This window comes from Galeopterus variegatus, unplaced genomic scaffold, assembly GCF_000696425.1.
Source record: "Galeopterus variegatus unplaced genomic scaffold, G_variegatus-3.0.2 Scaffold959, whole genome shotgun sequence".
NCBI classification, from domain to species: domain Eukaryota; kingdom Metazoa; phylum Chordata; class Mammalia; order Dermoptera; family Cynocephalidae; genus Galeopterus; species Galeopterus variegatus.
This window is the reverse complement of record NW_007727070.1, coordinates 194380-205732: the sequence shown is the minus strand read 5'-3', so window position 1 is coordinate 205732 and position 11353 is coordinate 194380. Positions and strand designations below refer to the sequence as shown.

Sequence of the window (11353 nt, the reverse complement as noted above, 5' to 3'; positions counted from 1 at the left end):
AAAAAAAATTATAGCTATTTTAAGACCACAAGCAAGCAAAACCTGGTTCATCTATAAATTCGCACAGGAAGACTAAGCTGAATGAAGAATCAGCTTAACAGAGCTTAACATAATAGTTAATCATAAATAATTTCTATTTTTTAAAAAATACAAAAGATGTTAAAATCTCCTATAATCTATTTACTATATTAAAGATAAAAATTTTAAACTTAAAACCATGTCTTTGATTTAAAATTTTTTTCTTCTTAGTAAAATAAAAAATGATTTCTTCTCAAATTTTAACTTTAAACTACCTCATTAGGAAACTACCAAAATAATGTCTTTGATTTAAAAAAATTTTTTTCATTGGCTGGTTCACTCGGTTGGAGCATGGGTCTAGGGTTTGGAACCCTGCACCGGCCAGCCACAAAACAAAAAAATAAAAAATGATTTAATCTCAATAAATTTTAACATCAAATTACCACATTAATAAACTACCAGAAGCACTGGAACCAGTATCACAAGATTTTGGTCCTCACCCTATCATCAACTAACTCCATGTGACTTTGGACAGATAACAACATCTCTTTGGGTTTTAGATGTCTCATCTGTAAAATAAGAAGACTGGGCTGGATATTTGAAACTCTTTTGCAATATTTCTACTACCCTTTCTAATATCCTTAGAGCTCTATTTTAAAATAATGAAAGTACCAAATGCCTTTATCAGATACTATTTTTCAATTTTTAAACTAAGGAAATGTATGACTTCCTATTAATGCTTAGCATCATAAAATGACCAGTGGGTAGAGATTTAGCAAAAAGAAAAGAAGCTGACATTTTACCAACCAATGCAGCTATCATGTCCAAGTGTGTGACATTTGTGAGACTTTGAAATATGACAGTTCAAAGAATCTTTTGGGCTTGAAACTTTGGGTAGAGAATCACTGAACTGGACAGTATATTGAGCAGATCCTGTGTTATTTATACACAGGACTATTTCTATACATAGGTGTGTGCTGTGTACATGCTTAGAGTATTTATAAATATCATTCTTCATATATGAATATTATGCTATTAGGTCACTTTGCATATAATTAATATCTCCTCCAATATGAAATATTTAAGATTTAATCTGGCTCGATTTTCAGAACTCCTAGTGCCATGCATCTGGTTTACTTTTCCTACCTGCAAATGGGTGACTTCTCTGAACTGTGGTTTACATGTACCCTATAAAAGGCAGATATATGCTGCGCATACGCCCTCCTGACTTTTTAAAGACCGGTATGAATTAAGAAGTTGAATGATCTCCATGGACTCCTCAACTTACCCCTCTTTATTTCCCCGGCACTCTGCCTGCCATACTGTAGGTGTCCAAAAGATTGAGTGACTCTGCCTGGCCTGTGTATAATTGTATTTTAATCTATCCCACACGTGAATTTTGCTGATCACTACAGGATCATGTAATTGAATGTCAGACCAGGGACTTGAAGGGTTCTGGGAAAGTTAAAGAAAAAACCAAAAACGCTTATATAAATGTTTGGGAAAATGTACAAAATCCCTGTTGTCTTTTGTTGTTCAGGTACTCAGTTAAGTGTTGGTTACTGTGCCAAAGATCTGGGATCAATCTGATGTCTGTACAGAGAATATGACAACCTGTTTATCCCATAATATTTTCCTTATTGCTGATGGGATCAAATGTAAGATTTTTGGAGTAGGAAATGTACCAGAAAAAAAAGAGCTTCAACTCAACACATAGGAGTTAGATGACCTGAGGGTCAGGGGAGGGGAAGATACCTAGAAGAATCTGCGGGTTCTGTGCCTCATTCTAGTCCTATATAATCTATTTCTGCAGAGGACAACTAGTACTAGACCTGTTGAGCAGGAAGCTCTGCCAAGCACGGCTCTGTAAGGGTGCAAAAGAAAAGTATCTGGTGATTGAGAAAGAACAGGATGATTACACACATCAAGAAGAAGCATGGAGAGGCAGTCTTTGATAATGGCATTAGTTTCTTTCTTCTCCTAATCCCAGAGGTTGCCATGGTACCTAACACTCGAGGGAAAAACTGCATCTGTGAAGTGGTAGAAAGTGCTGCCACGTTACGGCAACAAGAATTTGGTGACATTTTCTGGTATCACAAAATGACAGAGAAAGCTGTCATAAGACCATTAGAAGGTACTTACACTATTAGAAGACAAAGCAAGATTACAAAATTTGGCTTCCACTTCTCTCCTTGTCAGCTTCTCTGTCTAATGCAGAAGAAAAAAGTTGACGATGAGACTCACTAAATCTGGCCCTGAACAAGATACAATTTCCAGGCTAATTATACAATTAATTATATCCTTCATTTTGGACAAACTGTTCCTAATTGTAAAGGATGGATTTAATCCTGCCATTAAAAAAAGTTTTTTCCCAATTCACATAAAACCATCACTAACATTATTTTAAAATTTGAAGAACCCTGACACAAAAGAAGTAAAAAGGGGAGAGCTGTACTTGCTGAGTGGTGAGGCAGCCCAGATCTGGACAGGTTTAACCAGTGCATTTCTGTTTGGGCAGGGAGGGAGTCATTTTGATCCATGTTCCCCTGGTAAAAGCCAGTCTCTGAGCATCTCATCCCACACTGGTGAATGGACTGTGGCTGTGGCTACGGGATATGAACAAGAATGAGCTGACGCCGCTGTGCATAATCCCTGGGGTTTCTGCCAGTGTCCAACTGACTTTATATTACATCTGCCACTGCCAAAGAGTAGCAGCACATTGTGGGGAGGAAAAAACCACTAAGAAACAAACAGTAAAGTTTGGGTCCTTGATGTGTACTTATCAGATGAAAAAAAAGCTAGTTCAGCCTTTTGGAGTATAAAAGACAATACGCCATTATGGACTTCCACTATTCATTCTGCCTTAATCATAGACTGTCTCGCACGGTTAATTATTGCAACTCCTGGATGCCTCTTACTTATTATGAAAACAAAATTTAATAGGAAAAGATATTAGCAGAGATAAGCATTCATCTCCATTCCAGCATCATATCATGACATTCTTTTTTCAATGTTTCCCCTTCAGGCTCTGTATCTGTGCACGTACTACAAAGTAATAAATACTACAATGTGGCTAAATTAGGGAAGGGTAACTGGAGGTGCCATAGCCCCAGTCCCACAGAAAGAAGGTGGTAAGTGAGGCTCCAGTAGAGGTTCAAGCTGCTGCCCCCAATTCAATCAATGCCAGTCTATAAATGACTTTACTGATAAGCACAGGGCCAAGGCAGGGAGGGAGTCATTTTGATCCATGTTCCCCTGGTAAAAGCCAGTCTCTGAGCATCTCATCCCACACTGGTGAATGGACTGTGGCTGTGGCTACGGGATATGAACAAGAATGAGCTGACACCGCTCTGCATAATCCCTGGGGTTTCTGCCACTGTCCAACTGACTTTATATTACATCTGCCACTGCCAAAGAGCAGCAGCACATTGTGGGGAGGAAAAAACCACTAAGAAACAAACAGTAAAGTTTGGGTCCTTGATGTGTACTTATCAGATGAAAAAAAAGCTAGTTCAGCCTTTTGGAGTATAAAAGACAATACGCCATTATGGACTTCCACTATTCATTCTGCCTTAATCATAGACTGTCTCGCACGGTTAATTATTGCAACTCCTGGATGCCTCTTACTTATTATGAAAACAAAATTTAATAGGAAAAGATATTAGCAGAGATAAGCATTCATCTCCATTCCAGCATCATATCATGACATTCTTTTTTCAATGTTTCCCCTTCAGGCTCTGTATCTGTGCATGTACTACAAAGTAATAAATACTACAATGTGGCTAAATTAGGGAAGGGTAACTGGAGGTGCCATAGCCCCAGTCCCACAGAAAGAAGGTGGTAAGTGAGGCTCCAGCAGAGGTTTAAGCTGCTGCCCCCAATTCAATCAATGCCAGTCTATAAATGACTTTACTGATAAGCACAGGCAGGCTGGAAGAACTAAGTGCAGGGCATATTATCTTTTATTCTCAACACTAACATTCCCTCTCTCAGCCCCTGCAAAGGAAGGACAATAACAGCACTGGTGTGGGGATGAAGTCAGTGCATCCACATAGAGAGCTTAGAACGATGCCTGGCATATGGACAGGGGCTCAATTAAGGTCACTATTTTAAAAATTATTATTGGCAAGTATCAGGACTGGTTACTCAGAGATTTCTTGCTGTAAGAAGTAGGTTAATAAAGAATTTTATTACCTTACAAATTAAATAAGATAATTTGATCTTTTAAAATTAGAAGTTACCCTTAAAAAAAAAAGCCACCCTGGAGGTTACTAGTAGTACAGGGCTTAATACAGAATAAAAAGCTCAATTGTAATTAAAGCCAGTTGGTTCTTTCACCTTAGAGTAATGAGGGAAGGAGATAAAGCCCCCAACTCAGTTTTATGGTTGCATCAGTAAGAAAATAACCATGAACTATTACTATTATCATCCTTCAACGTCAAGTCAAGGTAATTAAATGCTTACCATGGCATCATACAGAATAACGTAAACTTGACTGAGTTTATCTTCTGGGATCCCACAATGTAAGAGTATTGCTTTCAATAACATGGTATGGTTCAAGTAAATACTGTAATTTCTCTCCTGGGATACAGAGAAAAATTATGATTATTTTCATTATGAAATATAGGTACATGACCAAATCTGGACCTTTACCACCAATTTATCATCCTAACACAACAGAAGGACTGATTTTCAAGCATATTGCCTCCTAGTTTATTTTTTCATATATGTTCTTTTTACATAGTTTTAGTCAGAGAGTAGAATCTAATTTTATTGAATTACGTGTGTCAAAAATACTGACTGGTCTTCAGCTAGAATAAAAAGCAAGAATCTAGTTCAATAGTAATTGACTTATAGCACAGGCTGGCCGAATACTTATCAGTACTTCTGCCCACATGAGTCAGTTAACGAGCATTCACATAGTGGTGAGCTGTGTGCTGAGCTGGGTGCAATGGGGTATATGGAAAAGGGGACCTGTGGGCTCTGTTTTGAAAGAACACACACTCTGCTTAGAGAAAACAACGAACCTGACTCAAGGTTGTGTGTGGCTGTCCCATACCAAGAACTGTGAGAGCTGAGAAGAAAACATGGTCAACCAATCCATTAGGGAGCAGTCAGGCTTCCTGGGGAGAAGGGCCCAAACCACGGCTGGTAAAGAAAAGACTTTCTAGGCAAGGGAGCACTTGAACAACAGAGGCAGGGACCACAGGGCATATGTGTCGGATGGGGAGGGGAGGCCTGAGGAGAGCAGGTAGCAGTCCCTGTAGTGTGCAAACATGGTGAAAAGATAAGTTGGGGAGTTAAGAGACTGGAAGTAGGAGGGAGCCACTGATGGTTCTGAACAGGGTATGAACATGTTATATGTATCCTAGGAATCTCAGCCGATTTCTTGCATTTTGGAAGAATGAATGGAGAAACAATACCTATCCCCCAAAACAAAAAGCAGTTCCTGCTAAGGTAGAGGTAAGAGCCTGAGATGAGCCCTGAAAGCAACATTGTCAAACTTGTTTCAGTTACTTTAGGAAGATGTGATTCATTGCCAGCACAAACCGAGAAGCAGGTCTGAAGTTGCTGTGGCTTTGCCCACCACACTTGGTGAAGGACTCTAGCGGGGGTAATCTCAGAATGTTAAAATATGAACCTGAAGTGCTGGAAACTCTTGGATGATTTCATAGATAGTATAGATGATTTCAGCAGTGGGCAGAGAGCTGTTGGTGGTAGAAGTGACAATATCAAATGCACATTCCAGAAGTTCTTTGGGATGAAATCGATCTAACTTGCGAGGTCTGAACACACGTTCTATGCTGTATCTGGAGAGAGAAATCCAGATTTCTAGGGTCATTGCTTACTGGAAACCAATATGTATGAGACATTGTTGAATAAGATAAAAGATACATATATGAGAAAAAATTAATCAGTGGTATGATCAAGAGGGCTTAAAGAGAGATCTGTCCCAGAATAGCCTTGCCTTGTGATCTGGGTTCCAATTCCCAGTTCTGCCACCATTAAACCATGGGGCTTAAATTTTTTTTTTTTTAATGTCTGAAATAGAGATGAAATTACACACAAAAAAATAATTTTACTTTTACTGATTGCCTTTTACACAGGAATACCATACCTTAGGATTTTGACTATTAATTGTTCACTTGTAGCTAGAATAAAAGCACATAAAGAGCTTTGATTTCAGTTGAAGAAAGGAGCTTTAAAGGAGGGTGACTCACTGACAACAATACTGTTCCAATATACGAAGATCTCAGTGTTCAACTCCTGTGGTATTTGAATGTACAGAAAACATTTTTCCAATGCTAAGTGCCTGGAGATCCTCAGTGCTCAGCTCAGCGTTCCTGCTGGGTTTACTCTACTTCTCTACAGGCAGCTTTTGTTCAGTTACCTTATAGGCAGTTTTCACACAGAGATCATTGGCCATTTGTCCCTCCAATTAAATTTCAAAAGGGGTCAACAGTGACCAAGAACAGCCAGATGTTTTTTCAAGCAACCATTTGTGAAAATAATTAGTTATGTTGCCTGGGGGCATTTTAGAAAGCCCAAAATAGACTGCAGGAACGCCACGGTACCTAACTGCCACATTCCTTCCAAAGAGAAGGCCACCAGTCCTAGCCACCTTATGGAAAGTGTTACTGTGGCTGGGCTTTTTGACCATATTCCAAGCTCAGTACTTTGAACCCAGAATTCTTTACTGTGTAAGGATAACAGAAGATAAAACGTTCTTCCTTGGTTTCTTTCCCACATCTATCAAGTAGAACCCCCTACTGTTTCCTACCGTTTTAAATTCAGTATATTGTTTCTTGCCACGTATCTTGCAAAAGGGACCTGAAAAACAAAGTTTTAAAGGTCAATGTCAAGATGTGCCAACTACCACACTTCTCCTGCTTTTTAATAACAGCTTTATTGAAATATACCATATACTCACACACCATAAAGTTCACCCTTTAAAAATATGCAATTCAGTGGTTTTTAGGCTATTCACAGAGTTGTGCACCAATCACCATTCACACTTCTTGAAATGTTCCTGAGTGCTCTAGTTGGCAGTGGGCTCCACTGCTACCCATCCCATCAACATTATATATACGGCGTTTCTTAGTTTTTTTATGTTTGGAAAAAAATCACTTTTCCTTAAATATACTGTACTCTGCCAAATTAAAATCGCTGTAAGTTTATCTGGTTACCAGTGAACTTAAAAAAAAGAAGTTATTTATGATAACGCAGTCATAATGGGTATTATCTTTTAAGATGAATTTCCTGATTTTCCTACCAATGTCTTAGGAGAAATTCTTAATAACTACCTACAAATAAGAGTCAGAACTTATGAACTTATAAAACCATTGTCAGATTGCCCCAAGAGATCTGACATGGTATCATTAACTAATGGGTCAAATTCTCACAGAGCACTTTTCATTTTTTGCATTTGAGTCTCAGCTCACAGAAAGGCAGCTGATGTTTAAAAATCTGTACTTTAGTCTCCTAATATTTAGAAAATAAGAAACCAGTTTTAAGTATAGCTATATAAATGGTTGTACTTTTACTCTCTCTTTAACAGATCCCAAATGTCTGATGTGCTTTTTATTCACCTTTACCTCAAAATAATCCCAAACCACTTTATTTACTATAAAAGAAAAACAGAAGCCAAGAATATGGAAGATATTTCCTCTTAAATCATAAGAGCAAAAACCTGTCCTTGCAATAAGCCACACAACACAGATATTTAAAAAAAAAAAAAAAAAGCTTTGATTCCATTATCTCCTCCAGAAAGGTTTGAGTTATTCTTTGACACCTTACTCTTTGGTGATATACACAAACTGGTGTGCACGAACATTCACATAACTGAGAGCAAGTTTATACCTGCATACATATCAAGTGCAAACTTACTTTTTTCTTTTAGCTAACAATTTACCATGGATATTCCTACAGATCAAATATAGATATGAATATATCTAAAAAACCTATATGTATTTTCATCTTATAGATCTAAATTTAGATCTAAATATAGGTCTAAATTTTCTTTTTAATAGCTCCTTAATATTCCATAGTATTGACGGCAAGTGATTCAACCATTTTCCTATTGAAAAACATGAGATTGTTTTTAGTTTTTGACTACCATGATAATAGGGCAATAAACATCCTTTTAACATTCATAAATTAATGTCTTTTTATTTCTTTGAATAAATTCCTCAAAGTGGGATTTCTAGTTCAAAGGGTATAGCATGTGCATAAAATTTTTAAAAATTTTATTAGAAACTTTCAGGTTACTCTTCTAAAGATTTAGCAATGCACATTCCTATCAGCAACATCTGAAAGTACCTATTTTCCTATATACCCTTGTCATCTCTGGATGATGATAATTTAAATATTTTTGCCAGTCTGAAGGATGAAGTTGAGAAACCTTTGCATTTCCTTATTAGTGAGGCTGAACAGCTTTTCAGGAGTTTATCAGCCATGTGCATTTTCTCTTTTGAGAATTGCCTGATTATATCCTTTGCTTGCGTAACTACTTATAAGTGCTTTCTGTACATTAGGGGTATTACACCCTTGACTGTCATACACATGGAGTGTTTTCCTCTGGTCTGTCATACAGTGTCACAGATGGCTTGCTAGTAGCCAACGCTATGTAAGCGAATGACTGGTAAGATTGTTGCTGTCAGAGGGAGCTCTGGGGGTCAGAAGAAAGCAAGTATGGGTAAAACTCAGCACACCCAATTAGCAGACATACTTGCTTTTACAAGAATTTAATTGTTCTAGACGTTAACAGGTTAGGATTTTACTGAAGATCTAGACAAGAAGTAAAAAAACCAAACTACACTTATTTGCCTGAGTTGACCAGGTTAACATGTTATGATCACTTGGCGGAGCTCAACACTGAGGTGAACATGTGGCACCTGCAACACAGGGTTCCAGTTCCTACAGCCATAACTTGCACTATTAGCAAGATGGATTCATTCAGGGTCAAATGTTTACTTAACTCTCTAATGCTCTCACCCTTAAGAATACATTTCCTAAAGGTGACAGAATATAAGCCTGGGGGAAAATGACCAATAGGAGCAATCTTCTCAGAGAGACTCTATTCTGTGACCAGACATGGTAACAAGACTGTCAGCAGACTGTTTCCAGCCTCACCCGCAGGTCGAAAGGAAGCATCACCAGCATCCCGCTGTGGTCCATGAACAAGGCAGCTTCATTGTGCTCGTATATTTGCCTATTTCGGGGAAGCAGTAGTGGGGTACACAACTGGACAGCTCCTGTACCAAATTAGAAAAAATAACTAATTACCAGGTTCTCATTCTTCCTAGGAGGCAACCTAAAATGAACACAAACTTGCAGTTAAGTAATCTGCTATAGGGACCATTGAAATCATCATCATGTTTTCTTCAATTTTCTAAATTTACAAATAGAGGGCTCATGTAGGGTTAAGTTTGTCAACTTAGTCTTCCTTCTGACTCCACAAACCAACTATATCTTTTGTAACAAGGTTGCAATATTCAAATCAGTTTCTCCTTAACAAGCTGAACTGCAAAAACTAAGCTTAAATTTCACGTGTGGTCAATTAGTTGTAACTAAATTTAAAAGTAAAATATGGTTGTACTCAAATCCATTAACACTACTTTCTAACAATGAAAAGGAAAAAAACCAAAAAACATCTTATGAGAAGGAATGTAATTTTTAAAAAAGGACATACCATGTCTTTTAAAGATGCGGATGATAGTGTCACACACATTTTGCTGTATCTTGGCTGTCCGGATTGAGAAGTTGCCCTAAAATAGGACCAATTAAAATGTCATCAAAAGGGCTGGCCTGTGGCTCACTTGGGAGAGTGTGGTGCTGATAACACCAAGGCCAAGGGTTTGGATCCCTATATACGGATGGCTGGTTAGCTCTATTGGGAAAGCATGATGCTGACAACACCAAGCCAAGGGTTAAGATCACCTTACCAGTCATCTTTAAAAAAAAAAAAAAAAAGTCATCACAGCTTAATCAAAGGGATCCCCTAAAATATTAATCTGTGGCTTGTAGTAGGCATTACATTGCTTATTCCCAGGATCACAAAAGAGATCTGATCTCAACAAGTCAGTCCCTCTGAACGTATTCAGGGAAGAGACCACAGGTCTTATAGTATGTCCTGTTTCAAAATGCAAGAGCTAACCTTTCCAGCAGTGGGAAAGCCACCTGGGCTCAAAGTCCAAGCTTGTAAGCATGTTGATATATGCCTTTCAGAGAGAGCTTATCAAACATACCTGTTCTCCCTGAGGATGCTTAGGGCTACCGTGTAGCAATGAACACCTGATGGCTCAGGGCCACCTCCCACATACTAGGGTGATTCACTGTAGAAATGGCATTTACATATTTTGGAAGCAATATGGCATTTACATATTTTGTCAGGAGCTTTCTTTTTCACTTGTTTTCTTATTATAAAAGTAGTACCATTTCACTATAGAAAACATAGAAACAACAGATAAGCAAAAAGATAAAAACAGTCACCTATAATCCTGCAAATATATTTCTAATACTGCCAGTCAGCAAAAAGTATTTCGTCCCTAAAATCTGTATTGATCTTCCACAATTTTTTTTTTTTTTCCTTTTTTTGTCTTTTTTTACTGACCAGTAACGGGATCGCAACCCTCAAAAGTATTTCGTCCCTAAAATCTGTATTGATCTTCCACAATTTTTTTTTTTTTTCCTTTTTTTGTCTTTTTTTACTGACCGGTAACGGGATCGCAACCCTCGTCGCGCCCATACCGGGGACCGGCAACGGGATCGCAACCCTCAGTGTCGCGCCTGCACTGCGCTCAGCCAGTGAGCGGACCGGTCTCCACATGGGATCCAAACCCTCGGCGGGAGCGCCGCCGCGCTCCCAAGGAGCGCACTCTCCAGTGCGCCACCGGGCCGGCCCGATCTTCCACAAATTTTACCACTACTTCCTCTGCTGCTCTATCTTGCAAAATTATATCACAGTTTAAGCATACAGAAACATATAGAGAATATAACTATCTGTTATCTACCTACTCAACTTCATCAAGTTGTAACATTTTGCTATATTGCTTCAAACCATTTATTTTTAAAGAAATAAAACGTTAAAAGCTCCCCAACCTGGCTACACTTCAGAAACCAAACAGGAGCTTTTAAAGGGATTCTTGAAGTGACTCACACCTGGAGATTCAAGCCGCCAGCTATGCCGTGGCGCCTGGGCATCTGCATTATCAGAGAGTGTCACAGGTGACCTGGATGTAGAGCCAGCACTGGGAGCTTCACTACTATTCACTACTGGGCCAGGCATCAGTCTCTAAATGTACTTTCTTTATCTCTTGGGTGGGTGGGTAGGGGG

The 11353-nt window shown here is 38.6% G+C and overlaps 1 protein-coding gene across 1 annotated transcript in view; it reads right to left on the bottom strand.

The window, feature by feature from the left end:
• EIF2AK4 (eukaryotic translation initiation factor 2 alpha kinase 4) overlaps positions 1-11353 on the bottom strand; it is a 104640-nt gene that overhangs the window by 20040 nt on the left and 73247 nt on the right. Inside the window, exons 22-27 of the mRNA XM_008573718.1 lie at positions 9710-9785; positions 9151-9272; positions 6800-6849; positions 5660-5828; positions 4483-4599; positions 2161-2226 (exon numbers count right to left, since the gene is read on the bottom strand). Coding sequence (XP_008571940.1) covers positions 2161-2226; positions 4483-4599; positions 5660-5828; positions 6800-6849; positions 9151-9272; positions 9710-9785 — 600 coding nt within the window. The remainder of the gene's footprint in view (positions 1-2160; positions 2227-4482; positions 4600-5659; positions 5829-6799; positions 6850-9150; positions 9273-9709; positions 9786-11353) is intronic.